This window comes from Plectropomus leopardus, chromosome 7, assembly GCF_026936395.1.
Source record: "Plectropomus leopardus strain MGB_pleo_1.0 chromosome 7, ASM2693639v1, whole genome shotgun sequence".
NCBI lineage: Eukaryota > Metazoa > Chordata > Actinopteri > Perciformes > Serranidae > Plectropomus > Plectropomus leopardus.
In genome coordinates, this window is record NC_142182.1 from 27,810,915 (window position 1) to 27,837,327 (window position 26,413).

The 26,413-nt window shown below is 39.9% G+C and overlaps 2 protein-coding genes across 8 annotated transcripts in view; one reads left to right on the forward strand and one right to left on the reverse strand.

Moving 5' to 3' along the window:
- LOC121950377 (A disintegrin and metalloproteinase with thrombospondin motifs 20) overlaps positions 1–26,413 on the forward strand; it is a 156,281-nt gene that overhangs the window by 36,267 nt on the left and 93,601 nt on the right. The window contains exons 1-3 of one of the 2 annotated variants that reach the window (XM_042496359.2): positions 16,685–17,092; positions 17,255–17,616; positions 22,578–22,746. In XM_042496359.2, the coding sequence (XP_042352293.2) occupies positions 17,002–17,092; positions 17,255–17,616; positions 22,578–22,746 (622 nt within the window). In that variant the 5' untranslated portion in view covers positions 16,685–17,001. Of the gene's footprint in view, positions 1–16,684; positions 17,093–17,254; positions 17,617–22,577; positions 22,747–26,413 lie in introns of those variants that run through there. The other variant, XM_088080363.1, reaches the window with a different exon arrangement.
- LOC121950634 (sialic acid-binding Ig-like lectin 10) lies at positions 123–3,217 on the reverse strand. Of its 6 annotated transcripts, none has more exons than XM_088080359.1 (7): positions 2,976–3,217; positions 2,726–2,816; positions 2,301–2,615; positions 1,897–2,184; positions 1,520–1,801; positions 688–802; positions 123–511 (listed from the first exon to the last, which is right to left on the reverse strand). In XM_088080359.1, the coding sequence occupies exons 2-7, from the start codon at positions 2,796–2,798 to the stop codon at positions 325–327; spliced, it is 1,260 nt and encodes a 419-aa protein (XP_087936485.1). In that variant the 5' UTR covers positions 2,799–2,816; positions 2,976–3,217; the 3' UTR covers positions 123–324. The 6 variants fall into 6 exon arrangements, with proteins under 6 accessions (XP_087936485.1, XP_042352634.2, XP_087936487.1 ...); XM_042496700.2 differs by having other exon boundaries at positions 123–517; XM_088080361.1 differs by having other exon boundaries at positions 123–517; positions 1,897–1,980; positions 2,301–2,618.

A 26,413-nucleotide genomic window follows, 5' to 3' on the forward strand; every position in this document is an offset into this window, starting at 1 on the left:
TCCACTCCTCGCTCTTCCATAGCCCCACTCCCTCATCCAAATATGGTCACTTTGACTGGGTATATAGCCAGTAAAAGATAAATAGACTTACCAATCACAACACAAAAGAGTGGCACCAAAAATAAAGCTCCTGCACTTTATTCTTTAAGTCGTCAAAACTGATTTTACCTCCAGAAGTAGGCTACATGCAAAAGAAAATGCATTAAAAATGCATGTTAAGTACCAACAAAAGTAAAAATAAATAAACCTGTGTGGACACATTTCAAATTGACAATACAATAAAAAATGAACTAAAGTTGTGCCTCTGACCGGGTAGATGGCCAATCACAGTTTGGGATAATGGGCGGCAATGGGCGGCAATGGGCGGTGACTCACGCCAACCTCAGAACGTTCCCCGCATGCACTCCTGGTCTGTGGAGAGATGACACTATAGTCTTGCCCAACATCTGCTTTATTCAGAGTAGCATAAGTCTTCATTTCTTCACAAAGTTCCCCGTGTTGACTTTTACCCCTGCAACTTTGGAAGAAAAGAATGTAAAAATATGATTATCTCATTTAATTTATCTCATTTAAGTATTAATCTGTTTTGAGATAAAATGTCATTTGGAGCTTTACCTTCATTTATCAGCTTGCTTTAACGTTTGGTATATAATGTTTAGTATATAAAGAGTAATTTTAAATTCTTACTGTTTGCTAGTGCAGATGATCAGGCTGGTTAGGAGGACCAGGTTCAGACTTAAAGACACAGCAGTGATTATCCAGGGAAGGTTTGCATCAGACTTGTGATTTGCATCCAACTCATCTAAAGGAATACATAGTTTGAACTCAATGAGCTAAAGAAAGAGTGTGCAAGATTTAGAGGAATTAAATGGCATCTAGTGGTGATGGTGCAAATTGCAACCAGCTCAAACTTCTCCTGGTTAGAATTTCTTCAGTGTTCATTGTTCGGGAGGTTTTTACTGGCAGCCGAATAATCCACAGAGGTCTCTTCCACTCCAAAATGAACTTAATTTAAACCACTAAAAACACGGAATGCAAATGTTTTACATTACAAATCAGTGTGCCAACCTTTTGTCTCTGAGAATTTAAGATTTAAAAAGGTGAATAGTTAGGGAAGGTCTCTCCCTCTTCAAAACAAATGAACAGTTAAAAAAACTGAACATTGCAGTATCACTTTATAAAAAACGTGAATGGCTCTATCTAGTGCTAGGGTTTGGTTTGTCCATTCTGGGCTACTGTAGGAACATGGTGTAACATAACTATCTCTGTACCTCCCCGCTCCCTATGTAGATATCAACGGCTCCCTCTAAGCTAACGAATACAAAACAATTCGTATTTTCATGTGATGACACTAAAGAAAAATACTTATTTTATGATAATCGATTTTTGCCATTATATCCCCCAAATCATACACACTGGACCTTTATATTCACCATGGAACACATTTTTTTTAGAGTATACCCTGCTAATCTTAATCTTACATAATGACACCGCACAGAAGATTTGACGAACTACCTACTTCTGGGTCTTAATTTCTTTGCATCGCTTTGGATTGGAATGTCGATCTCGGCCCGGCCCACTTTGTTGCTGCTGATGCATTTGACACTGGTGTTTTGGTAGTCAGCAGCAGACATGGTGATGGTGCTGTTTACTGTCTGGATGCTGCTCGAGCTGGTGACTGAGAAGTCTGTGAGAGAAGGCCAGGTGATCGGTGGCAGGGGATTCCCCCGACTGATGCACACACAGACCACGAGCTTTCCTTCAACCGTGCACTGAGACGTTTGTTGGATTTTAGGAGAAACTGAAAGAAAGAAAGAAAGCAGTGAACCTTTAACACCTACAAACCCTAATCTGTTCAGAGGGGTTGCAGGTGAGTGGAACATGCAGCGTACTCACATTTCACTTTTAAGGTGACAGTTGTCTCAAAAACACTGTGGCTATAGTTTGCCACACATGTGATTTTGGTGTTGTGGTCATCTGCTGTAGGAGTGAAGGGTACTACATTTCTATGATGCAATATGTTGTTTTCATCATAACCACGAAGTAAAGACTGTCGAGCAGCCTTTGTCCTTTTCCAGTGGATAGTTGCTTTGTTAAAACATAAGGGACGAGCGATACAACGTAGTATGGCACGTTGTCCCTCCTCCATGGGAGAAGCCCTTACAATTGGTCTTTTGGGTACAGCTGAAAATAAACACGATCCAAATAAAAGACTTCAATTCAACATATACCGTGATATACTGTATATCTAAGTCTTGCAAAATAAACCGGTCAGTTAATATCACTGAGTTGTTACTTACCAGAGACTGAGATATGAACTCTCTTCGTAAAAACAAACGTCTGATTACATTCCCATTCCAGTTTGAAGCCATACTTATATTCTCCACGTGGTAGGCCTTTTGTCCTGAAAGTGTCTTTAGTCCCAGATTCTACTTTGTCAACAATTTCGATACTTTCTGTATTCTGTGGATCTCCTCTGAACCAAATCTTTCTATATGGAACTGTAACTTTGTTTTTTGGAAAGGTCAGCTCATATGGGATTAAAATACAGTCACCGGATTTGCCTTTAATGTGTGTGGTCACATTGATTGAGAACTCAGAGTCATTAGGAGTTTCTGCTAAAACAAAACAACAAAATGCAAAATTACTACAATTTCCAAAATTCTATTCAACATGGGATGTATTCATTTACATTTGCTGTAGTTTAATATAGAACGGATCATACCTTTGACACACTGTAGCTGGCAGATCCTGGTTTTAAAAAAGAGGCAGAGAATCGCTGAGTAGAGCAACGTCATCTCTGTGTTTTGGAGGAACTGGGCAGCAAATTAAATATTTATTAATCAATGATAAATATTTCACTTAATAAACAATTACATATCCTCTGCCTTAGTATATTTTATTTTAAAACAGTACATTTGTACTATTTAAACATACACAAGGTCTTAGTATTAAAGTGTACAGTCTCCACTCACCCCTCAGATTGCTGGCACTGCTGGTTGTTCCTGTTTGGTCATGTCATCAGTTTCATGTCATGATCTTCGATTCTACTTTTTTTTGTTTTTTCTCTCAACAGTTGGATGAAGATTTAATTTTTTTGTTTTAAGCAGTCTGAAGTCAAATCCATAAATGTTCAAAACAAACAGCCAAAGCTTTTGTAATTCATCAACATGCAGTCCTTCTATTTTTTAGTAGCGTATCAGGAAATGGTTATGATGTGTTTTGCAGGAAAGATAAGGTTGGTGCTGCACAAAACAGGAAGAAAAAGGAATGACCATCAGACTGTTGGAGAAGCTGTGATAAAAATGAGGCATTAAACTACGCAGTGTAAGCAATTGGAAGTCCACTTGTTCACTTTTGAAATACAGTATTACATGGAAATACAATAAGAAAAGCAAGAAACTGTAAAAAAGTGTACAGGGTTTCACTCTATCTCTGGTGGAAAGCTACACAAACGATATAATGTAATTTGGTGTCTAAAATGTCGATTTAAGTTTCTGTTTCTGTCCTACATTTTAGGAATATACTTTAGCCGACCAGTATTTCCTTACTTATAATGTGTCCTCATCTCAGTGGTTACAGGATGGGGCAATGTGGCTGGGAGAAAAAAACGCTCTCATAGAGTCTGTGAGGAACATCTGTGTGTGTGCTTTTACAGAACTTAAAAAGATGAGAAGTACTAAGTTTTGTAATGCAACGATCATACAAAGAGAGAATTACTAGAGTAAAGTGTGAACTGACTTTTAAATACACAATCAGTTTTCTCTTCTAAGTGTAGGAATTGAGCAGAAGTTCCCCAGAAAGCAGTAACAGTTTTTCTTCAGTCAAGCTTGTCTTTTAGGCAACATAATGAAAGTAGAGAGCCCTCACGCCAAACTCACATCGGGTGGTGTTATCTATTTCCATGTGACCTCACTGTTATATTTGGTTGTTGGTCACAAATAGTGCAGCAGTTGTCCTGCCTTTGGCCTGTGGCGATTCATAATTGCTAATCCTATAATTTGTCCTCTTTTTTTACAAACACATGGGAATCACAAGTCAATTATTAAATGAAATGATGTGTCTGAGCTGTTGTGGATAAATGTAAAGCACGGTTTTACGCAAAAAGTGCTGGTTTGAAATCTGATCCTCACCATGGTAGATGCCACACCTCATGTGAGTTAGAGGGCAGGGGAACAGGAAATTTAAGTGTGTGTGTGTGTGTGTGTGTGTGTGTGTGTGTGTGTGTGTGTGTGTGTGTGTGTGTGTGTGTGTGTGTGTGTGTGTGTGTGAGTGTGGTTCATGTATACTGATGGATGTCATTTCCAAGCATTAAGTCATCAAGTTAGAAGCTGGCGGAGGAAACTACACTGTACAAAACCTTAGACACAACATTTTTGCTCCCATTTTTTTACAGGTTTAAGTTGACTTTTTTATGCACTCAACTGATAGATTTATGTGCATTTTTGGTCACAAATTTGCAAAAAATCATGTTAGAGAGCACTTTCTCTTTCAAGATAATTCGTTCTCATGACAGGTGTGGCACATTCGGGAGTTTTTACTTGGGTGATGTGAGGGTCTAAGGGCAGAGGGATGTCGTACTGTAAAGCCCTCTGAGGCAAACCATTTTTGTGATAATGGGCTCTATAAATAAAATTGACTTGACTTGACTTGACATCTAGTTGCTGATGAAACGGCATTGTTACTACACACTTGTGCCTTGGAATGGTCACAATAAAAGACCACTCTAAAATGTGTTGCTTAATCACACAACACAGCGCCACAGATGTCCCACGTTTTGAGGGTGCAAGTTATTGGCATTCTGTTTATTGGAGTGTGTGCCAGAGCTGTTTCTCATGAATTGAATGTTCATTTCACTACCATAAAATATCATCAATGTCATTTCCTTGACTTTGACACTGCATCCCACCAGCCTCACAACCACAAAAAATTCCTCAGTTATGCAAACATTTGTTGCGTCAGCTGTACGGGTTGCTGGTCTCAGATGATCTTGCAGGTGAAGACGCTGGATGTGGGGGTCCTGACCAGATGGGGCTACATGTGGTTTGTGGTTGTGAGGCCGATTAGATGTACTGTCAAATTTTCTAAAACAATATTGGAGACAGCTTATGGCATGTTGACTGCAGAAATGTCCACCAGAGCTGTTGTAGATGAATGAAATTCATTATAGTACCATAACCCATCTCCAATTTTATTTTTCGTTAATTTGGCAATATATCCAACCCTCCTCTCAACTGCAGACCAAAGTTAGCCACACCTGGTCAGGACCTCCATGTCCAGTGTCTTTACCTGCAAGATCGTTTGAGACCAGTCACCCAAACAGCTGTTGTTATAAATCGTTTGCCTAACCAAAACATTTCTTGTTAGGAGGGTTGGATGTACTGCCAAATTTGGGGAAACGACAGATGTCATATGGTAGTGAAATGAACATTAAGTTATTTGCAAACAGCTCTGGTGGACATATCAGCATGGTAATAGCATGCTCCCTCAAAACTTGTGATATCTGGGGCATTGTGTTATGTAATAAAACTACACATTTTGGTTGGCCTGTTATGGTGAGCATCCCAAAGCACGCCTGTGTAGTAATTTGCAACCAAAATTTGAGAGCAATAAATCTATTATTTGCATAAAAAGTCTTAGATCTGTGAAAAATAAGAGCAAAAACAAAAGGGTTCATTTTTTTGTCCAGTGTATAAAGGAAATAGGGAATAAAAATGTTCAGACCAGGGCCTTCATCACCTATGACCTCAAATACATGGCTCCATCTCCAGGATGTTTTGTGTATACTCTGTACTATAAGTGGACCAACAGAAAGATCCAAGGACCCCCTACTGGACTGTCATCAAATCTTATGAGTCACTGCCCACTTAAAGTTCACAGCTGTTAATATCCCTAATACTAGGCAGCTGTCCCTGGCAGGGCCACTTATCACTACCAGATCAGTCCACTATGTGACACAAGAAAATGCAAAGCCCTGAAAGTGAAATGGTCAGCATTTTGCCTCCTGGTCAAGCGTAGAGTAAAACATCATGAGTGCTGGTGAGTTGTGTAGAGTTCAACCACGACATGCAAAATAACAGATGGCTGATTTGTGTCTGTTTATAGGGAGTTCTGGCATTTGATATCAAAATGTTTTCTTTTGTCCACTGGACCATGTGAACTGAAAAGCCAATTTATCCACTTTCAGGGAAAGACAAAGGCAATTTTTACATGGGGTAAAAAAATTGACACTTGCTGGTGATGTGAGAAAAACGTCAAAAGTAATCATCACCCACTATTTCTATCATGGTGGGGATGGATGCACCGTTGCCTGCGGACAACTGCAGAAAGGGAATACATTTCTCAGTGAAACCTAATCACTCAGAGTCAGTCATGTGACTTGTATAGCAGGCGTCATGCTGCGAGTGGAGTCACGGTGGGCCCATCCTTGGCGTGAAGCGCTCGCATAGCTTCTGTTTAGATCATCATCCCATGCGTAACTTTTATGAGTGTGATGTCTTATTACAGTTTATTACTCTCTCTGCTGCTGATCTTTTTAAAGGCAATTTCAGCATTAAACATGATCTCACTTCTCTTGAATTTATTATTTGCCTCCCCATTTTAAGAGTAATTGATACAGTCATGTGATGAATTAAATTTGGTCTTTATGACACCAGACCTTTCTCCCTCACACCCTAACCCAAACACACACACACACACACACACACACACACACACACACACACACACACACACACACACACACACTCACACACATACAGAGCAAGCCCCACTTTTCTGTTTCACTTCTGTGTCTCCACGGTCCCTAATAGCAGTGGAAATGTATGCAGTTCTTGGTACGGAAAAAAAGAGCCAAGTAAGTGTTTGGCCCTGGAAGGGATCAGCTGAGAAGTCACAAAGTACAGATGAGGGAGTTTGTAACGGTGCATATTTGGAATCAGGCCATTGCTTCCAAGGTTAAACCTGTTTATTGAGAAATACAGCTCACATATGGAGCAAATCTGGCCTGTAAAAAGACAGAACACAGGGCAAAAAAGAGGACGTTTAGCACCTCTCTGGTTATGAGGCATTAATAGAAAACACATAATTGATACAAACAAAGATAACTGGGTAAGACATAACAAGGTATGGTATGTGCTGTGTCGTTGAAGGGCTCTGATACACCAAGCAGGTGGTGGCCTGCAGTGGTGGACAAAGCACACAACTCTTATTTCTTGGGTCAAAGTATAGATACTCCTGGTCAAATAGTACTCCAAACATGGACTTGAGGTATGGCCATAGGTGATTTGGTGGGGAATCTCCATCTCCATCTGCTGTCATAGCCATAACCAACACCATATATCAATGTACTAACACCTGCTGATCACCTCTGCTCTCTGCTGATGAGCCGCCCAATCTGAGAACCCAGCTGTATGACACAGAGATACAGGAGCACCACTCTGACAGAAACAGACCACACGCAAAACTGCATGATCAGAGTTTTTAGACTTTTGCATTTTAAAGACAAAAAAATAATCTGCTGACTTCAATGCAAATGTAATGAGGAACAAGAGCCTTTATAGAAATGCTGTGGAGTCAAAAGTACAATATTTGTCTTTAAAATGTATTGGAGTCAAAGTAATGAGTTTACAAAAAGTATTTAAAAAATCAGGTTAAGTACAGATACTCAAAAACTGTACTCAAGTACAGTAAATATTCTTACTGATGGGCCGTCGCTGAGTATCTGTCTGCTTAGTTTTAACAGTGTGTCCTGCTCAGTTAAAAATCACTCTGATTGCCAATTCAGCTCAGCACGGAAGAAGAAAAATGGAAGTGAGGAAAGTAAACAAACCTCTTAACTCAAGGGTTTTGTAGCAATTGACCTCTTTAGCAGAAACGGTTAAGTGGTTGTGTTATTGTTCGCTAGCGCATGGTAAATATCCTTTATTTCTCAATATTCGAGTTGTGTTTTTAATGTGCTAACTGGCTAATTAGAGTCTTATCTGTTCTGTCAGTCTTCTGGTTTGCCTTTTTTAAATGATGAATACAGACAAGCGCCGCCTGCTGGTATGGAGAATTATTTCCTCTCACGCAGGTGCGGTATGTATGCGCTAGATGTAGTCTTGGTGGTTTGTTCAAGTGCAACTTTTTGGCTGTGGCACCACTTTGTTCCTCGCTTGTTTCTTTTTAAGTAATCAGGATTCTGTGCTCTATATTTCAAAGTGTAACAGGTGGTTTCCTTGCACAACCCTTCCTACGTCTATCACTCAGCAGGCTTTTGCTTGTGATGTAATGACCTCAGCAGTATGATAATAAACACTGACCTTGCCATGAAAAGAAGATGTCAAAATAGAAGATCTGTTTGTGTGTGTGTGTGTGTGTGTGTGTGTGTGTGTGTGTGTGTGACATCAGAAAGACCTCATCATTTATTTGTACAACTGTCTTTACTACAGTCATCACACTGTAAAATTAAAAGCCTCAGTGTTTTGTATCTTTCCAAACAGGAATCTTTTTGTTTTCCGTCAACCTTTTTTTTTGTTATTTTGTCACAATATGATGATTCATCAGCGAGACAGTACTCAGGAGAGTGGTGAGAGAGTGCTGCTTTGACATTGTTTAACAGCTGTCTGCAGGGTGAAAACAGACAATAGCTCACTCAATGGGAGCAGGAAAGAGGTTGACAGACCACTGTGTTTAGAGGGCAGTAGGAATTTAGCAGCTTATGAAGCTTTGTTGCAGCAATGGGGGTGGAAGCCTCTTTAGGATGGAGGGGGGTCTTAATCTGCGGTGCAAGCCAACACATGTCTCAGGTGGCCGAGCTCCTTGATCACTGCACCATGAGATGCACCTGAACGGTTCGAGAAGGGGGAAGATGGGAGCGGAGGATAGAAAGGGAAGGTGTGGCCAGTATGTTCTGGTGACTCCTTCAGTGACACAGTAACCTGCTGTCTACATCCCACTGACTTTTTGATTTATCCTCATATGAATCTCAGTTATTGCACCCTGCAGATATGACAGGTGGAGTTCAACACATGCATCTTGTTGCTACGTAATACCTGCTGAGCTGTAGAGTACTTCTCAAAGCTCTGTGGACTGTCATGATGAACTTGTTGTCAAATACAGCTACAAGAATATGCTGTGATGTATTGCAGTTTGTGGTTACACTCCTGTGAGGAATCATTCTCCGTGGTCGTGTTACAATCTCTGCACAGGAGACCTCGCACACGTGCAGATATGAATCAAAGAAAGTCGAGGTTGCAACCCCGTGAGGAGTGGCTGGTAAAGGCGAGGCCCTGGTGTGTATCAGGAGGTACGGATCGCTGTTATGACTGGGGAGTTCAAACCCATTGAACCGTGAGACGGAGAGTGGCTCTGGAGCTGTTTGAGCTCTCAAGCCTGCGCTTGGCTCAAGTTTGGGGTAAAGCAGAAGGGTGGAGTCCAAGTCTGGATGATAAATCACCTGACATGTCAGTGGCAGAGCTACAACTGCTGCCTTTAGTTAGAGTATAGTACAGTACAATAAAGTAGGAATAACTGAGCAGCCCTTTGTCCAGTGATTCTTGGAGAGCTCTGAACATATCTGGCAGGAATCTGTGGTATTGATTTTGTTGATTCAGTGTAATATGATATTTTAATGTAATGACATTAAAGTTTTGTTTCGGCTCTATTCACATGGGTCAGCTATTTTAGACTATCTGTCAAGTCTCAATATCCTTGAATTAAAATGGTAAAGTAAGATGATTGTCAGCAAAAATGGGTATTGCGATCATGGCATAAATCAGTGTCAAAACTAGTGCTGAGTGGAGTAAATGACTGACCAAGCACAGGAAGATCAAAGAAAAAAGCGAGGAGATAAATTAACCCTTTGAAACCTGGATCGGCATCACTTTTCTTGTGCTGCACTCTGACACCTTTCACAAGTCTTTAAACCTTTGAACCCTGAGCAGTGGTTTGATTTCTTTCAAAAACATAAGAAAAAAGCAATGAGCAACTTGACCAGAAATGTCCCACAAATTCCAAGTAATTAGATATAGAAATGCATTAAAGATAAGCCAGGAAAAAATGTCCAGAAAACTATATTCATCATGATCAGAATTCTTTGTTGAAAAATGTGTTCAGAATAATTATACATGTTTGTTTTTGTTTTTTGCTTTTCTTTTTTAAAAATTAATTAAAAATAATTTTCTTGGACATTTTACAAATTTCATGCCAATTTCTGAGTCTTTTTTTTTCCCAAGTTGCTCATCCCCTTTTCATGTTTTTGATAGAAATCAAGTGAATTCCATCAGGTTTCAGAGATTAAGAGAAAAAAACTGCTTTATTATACAACTTGCATAAAAACAGATACAGTGAGAAAACAGCCAAAGAAAAGAACCAGATGGTGCACAATAAAAATGAAAACATATTAATGGAGGACAGGGCTTGAATTGTCATTAAATGTTTTGTGGTTGGCACTGCAAATCCTCAAAAGCCATAAAATCAAATGTACCATAGTTGATACATGATTTCTTTTGATGTGTGATGGTTCACCACAATTGATTACTCCCATAAGGAGACAAACCCTCGGCCACGTCTTTCACATGCACACATAGCTGGAGCCAAGACTCTTTCCTTAGTCAGATGTCAGTCTAAAAACATGTGCATGCAGGTTAAATGGACATCGAGACATGTACTGTAGCTGATACTTTGATCTAGAATGATTAGCTATGACGTGCACTATTAAAGGGGAACTAAAACTCATGTGTTATTCTTATAGTCTAATTATAGCCCCAAATTATTATTAAACACAAACAACTCTTTTCCATATCCTAAAACTACAGTGCTAATACTTACATTTGTGATGTCATAGGGTATAAAGTCTGGAGCTGGTCTACAGACAATGAATTTGGAGAAAAAGATGATACTGCGAGCATCCAGGGTAATGTTCTCAGTACATGGGTATGTTTTCTGTTTCTGAGCTGAGAACAGTACAATAAGATAAAGCTTATTCACGTATTTATTAAAAAAAAACAAAAAAAACCAAAGAAAAACACTCCAAAAAATCAGGCTAAATTCATTGTATATGGAGGAGCTCCAGGCTTTATACTTGATGCCATCACAAATTTTAGACTTTGTGATTTTCTTTAGACTGTGGCTTTAGAAGAGAGTTGCCCATCCTCACTAATATTGACTGAACTTTCCTGGGCCATGAAAATAACATATTAGAATTCTTAATGTAGGTGGTGTTGCCCTTTAATGTAAACTACAATATAAAAAGTTACTAATTCAAGATGTAGCAGCAGGATCAGAAGTGCTAGTATCAATGCCCCCAAAATCTTATTGACCTTATTTGTTAAGATGTTACACTGCTTCATACTGGGAAAGAGCCACGTCCTCAATAATTAGTCCTCCTTTCAGTAAACCGTAACCTCCCCTTTCCCCTGACCCCACAGGGTCAACGGTGGCTAAGGGCCATGCAAAGAAGAGGGCCAGTTCAGAACATATCATTGTACATATGAGGCAATGAGATGGCTAACGTGTGAAAACTAACCAGCTGCTGATCAGCACTTTGTTATTGAGATATTGTCATTTGATCTGTGAACCAATGGCCTCAATATGGGCACAATTAGGAGCTATCCTGAGGGCATGACTTCCTCCTGGATTTTATAAGACATGGAAGCGTCACAGGCTTAATGACAACTGATGATTTTAGCTTTTTGCAGTGAGAGCACACTTTAAATGTGAGGATACAGCAGTATATTAAGGCCCAAAGCAGAAACTGACTCATGTGCAGAGCCCTGGCACTACATCTGGCAGGGATTTGGGGTGTTTCATCCATTAACTTTGGCATCTGTGGAGAATTAATGAGTATGTGGGTAGCTACATTAAACCTAAATAAGCTATCCAGTGCAGTCATATGGCTAACTTTAAAATGTGCTGCAGGTGATAAAAGCTAGTTAGGGGCTGGCTGGGTGAAATGAAGTTAAAGTGATTGCTCAAGGCATTGGCACCTGTATGCCATGTTGCACAGGATCCAGTAGGTAAGATGCCTGCAGTGGTTGTTGAAGTCTGAGAAAGCCTCACATGTGGAGCCTATCATTATTTTCATCCCAAAAAATGTTACTGTAAGTTTTTCAGAGTCCTTTTGCCCCAAACTTTTTCATGAAACGGAAAAACATATTTAATATATATTTCTTAAATGTAATTAAATTAATTGTTTTATTTTGCATAGGGGTATTTTAGATATTATTACTGTACTTTTTATTATTACTTGTTTACTAGTTACATGTTGCGAACAATATTTGTTTCTTCCACACAACTTTCTTACTCACACTCACATGCCTTATGTTATGTAAAGATACGCCTTTTTGCCACAACGTCTTTCTGTTTGTTAAATTCAGTTCTTTTTTTTTTGCACATTCTCCCTCAGCTCTCAATGATGAAAGAACAGTGACAGTGGTTTAGTGGAATGAAAAGCCTCACAGGAGGCTCGGAGACTGAATGAATAACACATCAGGGAGGCATCAGAGGAGTTACAGTGGAGAGATTTTGCTGAAAAATAACAATAACTTCATCTCAGGAGCTCTGAAATCCAGATGCAGTTTGGACATTGAATATTTGAATTGACTCTGTCCATTCTTTTATGAAAGTTTTCAACTATAAGAAAAGGGAATGTGTGAAATTATTTTATTTGCAAGTGTGTTTCCAGATGTCTTTCAGTGTGAGTGCACTTTATGAGGGTTTATTCTAGGAGATGTTTACGCATTTACATAGAAAATATGTGAAAACTGGATAAATAGGAAATTCTGAGGTGCACTGAGCTCTCTATTAACTTTTGTGATAAAACGGTGTATGAAATATTAAAAGAAATGAAACATGAATGGGATTTTAAAGTTTATTTCATATATTTTAGATGTGATCTCCAGCATAATTGCAGTGATGACAGGACCATATCTGATACTGAGCAAAAACACATGAAAATTGATGTGGCAAACCAGTGTTTGGGCTACCACTGACCACACTGTGATTTTAGCTGAAATGTGTCTGAAATGAAACCGCTAAGTTCAGAGAGAGAGACAGAGAAACAGAGAAAGAGACGAGTGAGAAAGAGAGACTTTTAAAAAGTAATAGCCATGACTTGGAGACTAGATGTTTTGTATCAAAGAAAGAGCTAACAGGATCCAAAAGTGTTTCCGGTGAGCCCACCGAGTCTAATTACTCACAATGCTGTGACATTAGTCTTCAAAGGACATGAAAAACAAGACTCCTTTCACACGTCCATCAACTTTGTGTAAGACTTTACGTGCCCAAATGATTAACGAGAAGCTGGCCACATCATGGCCAAGGAAGTCTAACTTCCTCCAATAGACGACAGTGAAGAATGGCTCATAATGCCCTCTGTGCTATTTATTTTGTGCTTTGATTGCCTACTATTTTCCCACGAGTTATAATTACATACTGTGGAGTCAAACTAATAGATTAAATGTACAATACAATTAATATTAAGATTAACATGAACTTAAAACTCATGTTCTCATTGAGGTTAAGGAAGTATTTCACTGCTGGAAAGATGGTCTTTCAATAAAACTAGGCTGTCCAAGCAGTCAAAGACGCAAATACTTTTGAAATTGGTGCCACATGACCAGTGAAAACAGAGGAAATGGCTTTTGCTTTTGTTCAAGAGGTAGAAAAACTACAACTACCAAAATGCATGCACCACCACTGATGAATAAATGACAAACATCTTGATCCTTTTATACACAATTTCCTACCTGTAATTGACTAATTGACTTTGGAGGGCTGTTCCATGGATGTATTGTAATGAAGTCTGGATACAGCCATGGGGGCGGGGCCTTGTTCATCACTTTGAGAGCTGCTCACTGGTGCAGAAAGCAGAAAAATCTCTTTTTCCAGATTGAGAAATGTGTAAAATACCCAAATCTACTGGCCCATAGAGCATGGGTAGTAGAGATTAACGGCAGCCGAACGCGGCCGAGTATGCTCAAGCAGATAACTTCCACCAGTGGAGCGACTGACTTCCGGATTAACGCCTCACTAGCTTGAATGACGGTCTAAAAAATGTAATCTTGCTGTTCTTTTAGACTTTCGAAATGTTATCAAACTGGATAGTTTACATCTAGACATGGATATAAGATGTTTCACGGGGGTTTTGCAACTCACAAAAAATTATTTACTGATTTACAGACGTCTCTTTCCTGATGTGAGTCAATGGGTAAAAGTCTTTCTGGGCCAGTGTCCTCACGTGACCGACTCAAACAGTGTAATTCCATTTTCGGCCAGTATGTAAATTTTGCATCAACTCCTGGCGCACTTCCTAGGGGCCTGGACTGTTCACATGCCTGTAACTCATAAAATCAGTAATTACAATATTTCCAAAGTGCACATGGAAGCAGCATTTGTATTATTTAGCCTATACACGAATACATGCATGCTGGCGACAAACAATCTCAAATTACAGTTAAACTGTAAGCTAAGACATGTTTCTAAAAATATTTTAGGCAAGAAATAGCAACGCAGTAACAGAATCTTGGTTCATATGAAATAAGCTCTGTTAAATTTTACTGTTTGATATCAGTTTTTTAATTCCTTTGTTTTTATTGTACAAAAAACAGAATGACACCCGCTTCTTGTTCACAAATTCTTGTTATTTAACCAAACAGTGCACTTAAATATGTTTCTGAAGATATTTTTAGGCTGCTGCACACTGAGTTCCCAGTTGATTGGTTTCATAAATCATTACTGAGGCTGAAATCTGAGGCTCTTTACATTAAGTATTGATTTAACGCATTTTGGTTTCTTTTACACAAACAGTGCTAACAATGACTCAGTGACTCAGCCCATCTCCAATCTGAAAGGTGTTTGTATGTTCAGCTACATGTATCAACCTATTTGGGTGAACACATTTCTTTGTCCTGTTATAGTATAGTTATAGTAATAGTTTGTCCTGCCTCAGCTTCGACAAAAGCTGATTGTAATGAAAGACAAAAAGAGACTGATACTGGTTTCGACATGTCGGAATTTAAAAGTATATATATAAAATATTGATTGGACAGACACAATTTTATATATAATATATAAAAATATAATCGGATATTCAGCTGATATTCAGTTTAATATATATATTGCTGTTAAGAATTCCTGAAATGTTTTTGTTGAAGACCAAGCTGTGTACTGAGTGGGTCATTTTACTGTTAAAAAAATTACCTGTCAGCAACAGTGCCGAAAAATGAAATCAATTACCCATGTGATTTTGAAAAATGAATTGCATTTCTGTGCAAATTACTCATCAGCAAAAGTAATTTCTTAAATCACTCATCACTCCTGAAATAGAAAACTATATTTATGTTTAATAAGAAACCAGCCTACATCATTGATACTAACCATCAGCCACCACCCAACACTCAAACAAATAAAAAACCCCAGCATATTCCTGTATGAATTTTACCAGACAAGCTAACCGAGAAACCACAGCAGCGTTATTGGGATTAGTTAATGTATGAATTTTAAATTGTAATCCCCCCCAAAAAAGGGAAAAAAAAGAAAAGAAAAGAAAGCGTTATCAAATAATGTACAACTACAGTCACACTGCATTGTCAGTGCTCTCTGGTGGTCAAACTATATAATGGAGGCACTTTTTAAAGGTGTGCTGCAGTTTCTTGTTTCTTATCGGCTGCCATTCAGCCGGCAGATATTATCAATGATAAGCTAATATTGGCCAATATATTGACCCCGTCATTCAACAGACAAACTCTACAGTCCATTGTGCAAAACAAATATAAACTTACTATTTACCCTCTCAGACACATGGTAAGTCTCTAAAGTGTCAGCCTACTATATCAATATTATTTATTTATCTTTTTGTTTTATCATAGAAGATTTTGAAATAAAGTCAGCTTAGCTACAATGTCATTGTCTTGGATAGTTTCCTCGAAGGTTTTCCATATTTTTTATTAGCAATAATCATTATAAGGACAAACCTTAAAGCTTGATTTCAAGATAATTTATTTATTTTTGGGTGGATCTTCAGTCTGGCATATTTTATTTTCAGGCTTTTTAACACTTTTAGAAAAAAATCTTTATTAAAAAAAAACACATACACAACAATAACGAAAGACAACCATATTAACAAAGTATATGAACATGAGTCTGAGTAGAAGAGAGAAGAAAAGCATTTGTGGGCTGATGAAAATAAAGGGGAAAAAATGAGATACTTAACATAAAGTAAATAAAGATAAAAAAAATAATTAATAATGCCACATAAGTATATAACAATAATTGGTCCACATTTGAGAGTAAACTCTATTGTTTTTCAGGGAATGTTATATTTTGCATTTCTACACAAGACTATCGAGCAGTTAATTTGCATATGTACAGTTCATACATTAAAGGGAGTTGCAGTACAAAAAAATAAAATAAAAACCTATGAATTTAGCTTTGTGTATATAGTATTTGGTCATAATGCTAATTGTATTAGTAAACAAATTTTCTCGTCTTTCTTTCATAACTATTCCACTACTATTAACTACTATTACTTATACACTTAAACACACACGCACACTGAAATGAATTTCTGTAGCTCGGGCTTTTTAGCACTGCAGCACTCCAGCCTGCCCCGTGTGTGGTGGTCGTGGCGCACTCAGCATTGGCTCGGCAGCCTATAGGGGCGTTGCTTCGCGGCTAGTGAGTGCTTAGGGTGCACGGGGTGTTCTAGGGATGGCTAAGGGAAAGCGTACTTGGCACTGATCCCTCCTTTCAGTATAGACTGCAGTTTACATTAGGCAGCATTTTTTTTGCCAGCGGGATGAATGTGTCATAAATACTTGTCGTTTATAGAGGGTAGTGGTTGCATGTTTAGTAATGCGATGAGGCCAGTGCACTTTGCAAGACTTGCGCTGCAGAGAGCCTCCGCGGATCCCACGACCTGTTGCTGACAAGCCGGGGAAAAGGAGAGGGAGAGGGGGAGCCGCTCGGGAGAGACAGAGGGTACAGCCTTGGAGACGAGGTTTCTTCGCGGAGGAAATCATGCAGTTTGCAATCTGGCTGGTTGGACTAATGTGTCATCTGTCAGCGCTTGTCCGGGACACTTTGCAACACCGATTGCATCCGAAACAAGGTAGCGTTTTGTTGTGATTGCGGTGAAGTGATAGTGTCGGAGGTGTTTGAACAGTGATCTGTGGTGTTTGGGAATGATGCCTGGTGCGCTGTCAGCCTGCAGCTGCATTTATTACATTGAGCTCTTAATGCCACCACTTTCTCTCTTTACTGTTTTTTGCAGAAAGCTTCATCAAGCAGCTGTCATCGTATGAAATCATCACTCCGCTCCGTGTGAATGACTTCGGAGAATCATTCCCCCACAAATTGCACTACAGGAGGAGACGGAGAAGTTTAAATGATGACCTGTCGGGTTTACGGGTTCACTACAGGATTGATGCATTTGGGGAACGCTTCCATCTCAATCTGACCGCAGATTCCAGCTTCATCGCCCCCTCTTACACAGTGACACACTTGGGAGCGGAACAGAGCAACGACACGGACACACACTTCCATGACCCGAGCGATATGCGCCACTGCTTTTTCCGCGGACAAGTCAACGCCAAGAGCGACTACCCTGCCGTCTTCAGCCTGTGCACTGGCCTTGTGAGTATTGACTTTTCACTACCTTCAAACGTATTTTTTGTTAAGTCGCTTTAATCAAGCGATGCTGACAGGCCTCCATCCATGCATGTCCCCCGTAACCCGCAGCTTAAGTGAAGTGTGCAGGAGTGTAACAAGAGCAAGTGTTACTGGGCTAATGTCACTGAGGAGGAGTGCGCGCAGCACTGCAGCTCAGTGCCTATGGGGAGATGCACAGTGTAGTCTGGGCATCAAGGTTGCGTGGTGGTTAGTGAGTGGGGTTGATGAAACAACAAACTTCCATCCTGTAGCTCAAGTGCTCATGAGCAAGATTGTCACTTTGATCAGATCCAGCTGAGGTTGCTGCACTTTGGCAGGACTTTTATTTCGACAATTTAAGACATTTGCACCACAAATGGATGCAGAAATTGCACACATTTGTGCATTAAAACATACACACACAGGATGCAGAAAATTAAGTGTTTGATGCACCAAATTTTCTGGATGAGGATCCCCATACCCTCTGTTTTATACTTGTCCCTCCCACTGTTGAAACAAAAACCTACTCCTTTTCAAGAAAGTATCACTAGAATTGCAGACAGGGTTGAATCTGCAGTATGTGCAGTTATTTAAGGTCATGCTTGTGCTTTTACCTAATCAACCACTTCTTTGCTTCCACAGGACATCTCTACATCTTTTCAAAACGAAATGCAAGAGCAGCTGACTTTCTAAAATGATTAATTAGTACACAGAGTAGACGATTAACTGAAAATTCAAAGGTATTTATCAATCACAAATGGCAAACATTTGCTGGTTTCAGCGACTCAAATGTACTTTTTTACACTTTAAAACATTGTTAGTTGGATATGTTTGCATTTAGAACTGTTTGTTAGGCAAGAGTTAGGGTTTAGGGAACTTGTGATGGGAAGTTTTTCATATTTTTCCATGTTTCATAGACTTAAGAGGTATTTGATTTATGGGAAAAATAATCATCATATCAGCTGTTAATGAATGTAATCATCAGTGGCAAACAGCCCCAAACAACAGATATTATCATTCAGTGTAAAGCAGCTGTTGCTTGTTGATTGCCCTTTATCACATATTCTAGATCTCACAGGGCTGTAATTGAATTATTGGGTAATAATGAGTTTATGGACCTGTTTTAGCTGTACCATGAGGATGCTGATGCCTATGTCCTTTAGTTTGCTGACTCCGGTGTGAGAGAGTCTGATGAGTGTTGAAGGGGATGACTTCATGGGTCACATAAGGTTACTGGTCCAGGGGCAGGGGGTTGACCTCAGTCGCGCCAGCCGGATTCTAGCGTGGACTCTGCGTGGTGGGGGCTGGCCTCAGCAACTCAGACAGGAGGGCCTTGGAGTCTCCCTCCCCATCACAACCCCTATCAGTGACATAATCCTTATTTTAGATAGGTGCACTGTGTACAGTACAAGGATAGCATGTTGATCTAGCACATTGACAATGCATACAGTGATTGCACTCCAGAAGAAACCTGGTAGGATAAAAAAAATAATTGTGTTTAAGATCTTACCTCGCATTCAGTGTAGCTTTGGAGAAATATACATAAATTGTTTTTTCATGTTTGTATAGTAATGTAAGACACAAGGTATGCTGGAATTATCTGGGTAATAAGCCTTTAATTGCCCCTCTGCCCAACTTTGATGTATGACTCGCTTATCCAAACATGTTTGCATCCTTTTTCAAGCAATCTTTGTTGCTTATCCGCATCATCACTCATTTAGAATGACAGGACAATAGAGACAGCACCAGAGGCTATTGGGTCATAAATGTGTCCGTATCTGATCAGTGGGGCTTAATGGCCGGCACATTTTGTTGGGATGAGGTCATTAAGGAATAATTAAGTCCTAAAACAAAGGGGTCATTCTAGAAAAAGCAGGTTCCCCTTTCGTCCAGAGTTGCTCAAAGCTGTCCCCAGGGGGGATTTGCGGGGGAGGCGGGGTTGAGGAGCTTTTGGCCTTTTCAAAGTGAGCTGTGACGGGCAGAAAAGGGGAGAAATGCTGTGAAGAGGAGACAACTGCCAATGAAGGTTGTGTGTGAGGAACTTAAGGATTGCTTGCACCGTGGGAAATGTCCCTGAAGGAGCTCGCTCTCTCAGCTCACTCACATAATAGAAGTGTGTGGTGAGTCAGCCTGTCCTGAGAAATGAGGCTGTCTTCATTCCAACACCAAGCGATGTACCTCTGTGTAAAGATCAGGCACATGACACCTTTGTGTCCTATTTAACTTTAGAGATTGACTGCAACTGTGCGTCACTTTCGAATGACTCAGCGCCCACCGGGTTTGAAAGTGTCTTTGTGGGATTTGATGAAAACAGATGTGTGCCAACAGTCATTCCATCCATGTCATGTTGGCGACCTCGCTTCAAATAGGAGTCCCTCAGTTGTAAGGTCCGGTTCAGCACCCGCTACTGAACAGCAACCATTGTGTCTGTCCAAACTTTTGCCAGATTTGCTGCTGAGCTAATGCTGGGAAACGCTGAAACTCTGCCCCCCTCCATTGACTAAAGAGAGCATTTGTCCGTTCAGCCTTCTGTTAACGCCACATGAGAACTTTAGAAAGCCTCCGCCACAATCATCTAATTAGTTAACTCATCATAAATAGTGATTTACAAGATACAGGTAAACATCTGCCTGCTGTTACACTGTATGAATCATTTATTACATGTAGATCACTACAACTGGTAGTTGTAGTAAGGCTGCAACATTGTCATTTTTCAATCTGGACCCTGTTTTCTGTTGTTTTGTGTCTTAGGTTCCCAACTGATCCAGCCACGGGGACCATATTTCTCCGTAGTCATTTGTTTAAGGTCACATAAGAAAAATGAGCACATGTTCATTTTTTTCCGCAAATGTAAACAACATGTTGGCGCAGAACACAAAGAAATAAAACATAATGCTAGCATAAACAGAAATGATACTTTAAAATAGAAGCTCTGTGCCGGAAATTCACTGTTCTTCAAAATATAGTGTGTTTTCTACAAATTTGACATGTTCACAAGTCACTTGTGGTCCATTCAGAATGGAGCCGCAACTCACTTTTGGATTGCAGTTTGGAACCACTTATCTAAGTGACCTATGGGAACAACAGTTTTTGAAATTGGTCCAGTATTGAGCGAGACCACTGCAGGCGGCAGGGGTGAAACAGGCTGCAGTGTGGCCAATGTCCAATAAAAGTACATGTTTTTTTTACTGACAGACCCAGATTGCTATTCTGTGTCTGATAACTTTATTGAAAAGATCGCTACAGAGATATTTTTGTTAAGGAGTAAGAACCTTTTTGTTTAACCATTAACAGCCCCAAAATCACTATTACCAAATCCACCAGTCATTTTAGTATGTTTAAAGCCAGCATATTTTCACATCTAAATTGGTAATTTGATTGATGGACGAACCACGGCGGTTTGCGTGAGTTTCATTTTGTTTCCGTCAATTTTGAAGGAAGTGTGTTCTTTGAGGGTTAAGATGATAGCGATTTTGGGGTATTTTCAGGTTTAACAAATCTCTTACAAAAAAATCTTATCTTACTCTTTAACAAAAAGGTCTGTTTTTGAAGGGGTTCCATTCCATAATGTTGACAGACTCTTCTGATAATAATCTGAGCCTGTCAAAGGCAAAAACAAGCACTTTTAGTTGAGGTAAATTGATGATGCAAACATGCACTGAATGGTTACAAGGCAGCCTGTTCTGCTGCCACTGTCCATAGCGGTCTCACTCAGTACTGGACCAATTTCATCAATTGTTGTTCCCATTAGTCACTTAGACTCAAAAATATGGTAAAATAGGGTCCAGGTTGAAAAATACCAAATTTTTCTTGGATTAAAAAGTGCCTACAGCTTTGTGCAAATACTATCAGCACACACTGCCATGCCTAACACACAGTAACTGGATTCTGTCAATACTTTGATTCATTCATGCATTGCAGAAGCAGTTTTAATTCTTCCACACTGACTTGTCAGAGCTGGAGAAATAGTAATAATGCAGGAAGCCTTATAAGTACTACACATTGACAAACATTGATGCTCTGAGGCAATCTTTTTCTTCAGTGGTGTGGATGCTTCTATTTGGTGCCTTGTTTTTACAAGCTCATTACTCTGCAGTGCTGAGCACATGTAGCACTCAATGCCTGTCACACTTTGGAGGATGTATGTTTCATGTGTGAGAGCCAACTAATCTTTCACCCTTTGAAAGGGGGAGAGGAAAGGTACACATACAGTTAGTACACATTTTCCCCATATCCGTTTTGTATGTTTTCCATTGTCAAACGTCCGTCACTCGTGGGGATGGTTATGGAATAATGCTGCCTTAAAGAAAACATTCCAGTGTCCAATATCCTGTTTAAGTGTGTGCATGAAATTACCATACAAACACCATTGTGCCTCATGGCTGGGTGAGCTAAGAAGCTTTGTGAGGGACTGAGCTGCCAAATCAATATTAGCATTCCTCTGTCAGCAGCTCTGTCCATGTATGATGATGTCACTCGTCCCAGTGTCAGGTTTTTTAGGGGAAACGCATTTTCACAGGCGGAACAACTCAAGCACTCTTAACAGCCTCTGCATGAAGGTGTGAAATGATTTACTGAATAATAACGGCTTACGTTTGCATTGATAAATGTATGAAAGGGTTATAATGTCTCATGATTGGTTGCTCTCATGGTTACAGTGTCAACAATGAGTGATAGTGAGCTGTCATAGATGTTCCTCAACCTTTTTGAGTCAGCTTGTTCTTTCCACGTGCACCTGTCAAAAAACAGACCTTGTTTAAAAGCATGGAAATAATGTGCACAGGGCCCAAGGGCTGAATGACTGCAGTGGAACAGCAACCTCTCTGAATGATACTGTGCTCTAATCTGTAAATGAAACCTACACATATACGGTTCAGTATGCACACATGCAAGTGCATGCTTCATACCAAAGCCATCAATGACAAAATTATTTTTTTTTGCTCTAGATTGGAACATTTACAACACAACATGGTGAATACTTCCTGGAGCCTCTTTTAAATGCTGCGGGGGAAGAATATGATGAAGAACACAACAAACCTCATCTTGTCTATCGACACGAGAGAAAGAAGAACATCTCGCATACTGAAAAAAACACAGAGCCCTGTGCTGCCTCAGGTAACAGACTACAGATTGCCTAACTTTACTGCCTGTAACCACTGTCTGTCTGACTTTCACCCACAAACACTTACCTTCTGATGACCTGCATTCACTTTCTGAGCAGTAGCAATAAACACTGTCCTGAAATGGAAATTATACTCAGTCACGATCTTTGGCTCACAGTATACCCAAAATATTTCAGCTTGATTAAGGGGTGCTTTTGAAAACTCAACTTAATTAAGCAATACCAGCACTGCCTAGTGTTTTCACTCACATTCTGCAGGAGCATTCAATCCCAGGTCTGTAGCTCAGAGGGAAGGAATAATTACTTTTCAGGTTGGAGTCCTGATGAAAAGAACTGGAGAGGTTTTCCGCATGGGAGGTTTGCTTAAAAGTTCCCCCAATTTCATTTGAATTTTTATGGTTGAGGCCTTTGGGTGGTGGAGAGGCCCTCAAGAGAAAGCGGGTTAACCGAGCGGAGTTCACCGCGATAGAAGGCCTCAGAGTCGTCCTCTCAGGGAGCTCCATGGGCGGCCTTTGTGGCGTGATGCAATAAATCTTTTATGTGCAGACCACTTGATTTGCTTGTTGTCTGAACCCAGCCATTGTCGCCTCGTGGTGGCCATTATGTGAGGCGGCGGTTTAAAGAACTTGGACTGACCTGATGGGCCAGGTCAATACCTCCTTAATATGCTTTGCCCTTTCACTCTCCCAGTCTGTGTGTGGTAAACAGAGACTGGGAAATCTGGAGGGTCTCTCAGCCCCCACTCTGAGGCACTTTTAAATATACTCTCTCTTAAGAATTGTGAATGGAGGCTTGGTGAATGACCCTGACTTGATGTACCGGGAACATCCATTATCATCATTCAGTTTTATGTTTGTATTTTATGTATGTATTTTATGTTTTAGCAGTTGTCCTTTCATATCTACTTAATCCTGAATGAGATACATGTTGGCTTTTCATCGCATAATCCCAACCATAAACCTGTATTGTAGAAATGTTTCAGCGTACAGCAGAAGATTGAGGGTTGGAAGATACATCCATGGATGAGACACCTGTAGGTTCCCATCAAAGAGCTACAGGTAAACAATGAGCAGCAGGATTAAAAGAATCAGTGGAACTAGGGTAGGACTGTGGGGTGTCCCGGGCTGCGGCTCCTCAGCTTTATCAGATAGGCCCCTCTCCAGATGTGGTGATAAATGTGCTCTTTGAAGGCCCTACTAAGCCAAGACCAACAGGCCTTTCCTGTCTTTTTATGGGAAGGAGTGCAGTACACGCTGCTACTAGCAGGTTAGATATAAACACTGGCTCGGCACGTGTTGTTACGCTTGCAAAACACTTGTAGTGGCTGCTCCCGGCTTGCTTTGGACTTTTTAACGTGTTAAAGCCTTTTGGATAAAATATAGCACACATCCAGCTCTGTGCACCTCAGTCTTAACTCTCTAGCTCTTCCCTTCTCTTGTCTCAACTCTGCTCCCTGTCTGCACAGTCGGTCTGTCTTTCTTTTCCTTATGTTCCTCATCAGACTAAATCAGTGTCTAAGTATGGGGCTCCTAACCACAGCCTAATTACTGAGAGAGAAAAAACGTGTTGGGAAACACAGGACCAACAAGTAGAATTCTTGTTAGGTGAGGAAAGGATCTTGAAGCAGCTGTATTTTTGGACTGTGTCCTGAAAAGGTACATTGTACCTTTCTGTACATTACAGCAAAGATGATACAGCATCTCTTTTTTTATTATTACATACATTTATTATTGGATTACAGTGAAAATCTACCTTCTGATCAATGTTTGAATATGTTAAGATGTGCAGTATAACCTCCTATAATGTATCATTTTTTTGTTGGACTCTTGTACTGGACTACATTTAGATGAAGTGATAACTGTAGGGTTAATAGATGATTTTTTTTTGTCTGCAACAGGTTTTTATTTCAGTTTAGTGCATTTCTGTCTTCAGTACAACCCTCCAGCTTATATATAGCAAGTTAAGAAACAAAAGTTTCTGATTTATATCATCACATAGATGATATACTGGAGAACCCGTGGTGTTAGCAGGGGGGCGGATTCCTTTCCCAATATCTCCTCTTTTTTAGGAGCTGTAAAAGCACTCTTTGTCAGGGTCAGTCATCTTATGGCCATCTCTCTTTTTCTTGTTCTCTCTTTATCCACATCATATGTTCCTGTGAAGAGGACTATTGTCTTAAATCAAAATTGGGAGCTGGAGTTTGAGTGCTGAGTTGTTTGGCAGGTTTGGGACTTTGAAGAGGTTTGAAGCTCTATGGTCCTTGTAGTTCTGTAACATGTCAACTATTACCGTTGGTCCAAAAACATGGAAATGGAGAAAGACTCACAATGCACATGTTGAACTCTACTCTCTGCACATAGATAAAGCACTTTGCACCATTTTATTTTTATGCACTTTATACCATGTACTTTATGCCATACAGTTTACATTTTCACTTTTAATGCACTTTGCCCTCTGTATCAATTATGTAGTTTTTTTTCTCTTTTATTTCTTTTCTTCCTCTCCCTATTTCTTTTCCTGTTACCCGCCAAGAGACTACAGATGTAAATTAGCAGTCATGCTAACTTCGGCATATTTATACTTGTATTTTATACTGATGTTCATTAATATGCTATGTCCCTTTTAAATACATACATTAAAAAAAAGCCTCTAATCTGCTAGTCAGGCAGTGTTTTGTAAGACCTATTTACTCGCTGTGGTGATTATTATTCTTTACCTGTCTTTCTCTATACGAAAGAAAACATCCTTTTGAACTCGACAAAGATGAAACAGGCTGTGTTTTATCAACCAGACCTCCAGGAAGCAAAATGTATATCACCAGAAAGATACCTCTGATGAGATAAGCTTTTCCCTCAGATATGATGTGACATAGTTCTGCCTCAGTGTGCTACAGAAAGTGCCAAAACAACAACTTCTGTATCTATTGAACAGTAAGAGTTTCCAGAGTTTGTACAGTGCCTGAACACCTCTGCAACAATGTGTTGAAAGGAGAGGAAGGCTATGTTTCCACATGAACTTAGCAAAGATGAACTTTTGTTTTTTAGCTCTTGCAGCTTGTCATCTCTGACACCTACAAATGCTTGACTTTTTCGTACATGTGCCGTCACTACCTGTGAAGTGTCAGAGACAGAAGTGCAAAGATAAGGGCTTTTAAAGTGTTACCTTGATGGAAGATTATGTTTTGTTATTTCAGCAGTCATGACATGGCCATATAGCTGTCTTCAGCTGCTTTTCCTCATTGTGTGTGTCCACTCTCCAATAGATGTGAGTTTAAAATATCTTACCATTGTAAAGTTTCCAAAGAGTGACTATACAAAAAACACTGCAAATCAGACAGAGTGAATCAGAAAATTGTTACACTAGAAACCACAATGAACCCTGAAAGAATGAATAAAAGAATCTGAACACCATGACCCTGAAATCTGCTCTCACTGAGTGACATTTTGAGCAACTGTATCAGTCTTCTGTCTGCCAACCTGGGTGGCTTCCCTTGCTGTTTAGAATACCTCTAGTGTAGATAGCTGTTGAGTGGGTGATTAATGTTTTAACGTCACAGAGTGCCTTGTTGTGCCTGTTTCTGGCTTTTAAAAGCCTCAAGGGAAGAAGCTTACTGAGCTAAAATCACAACACGGCTCCGACCTTTAATGACACATTCTACGG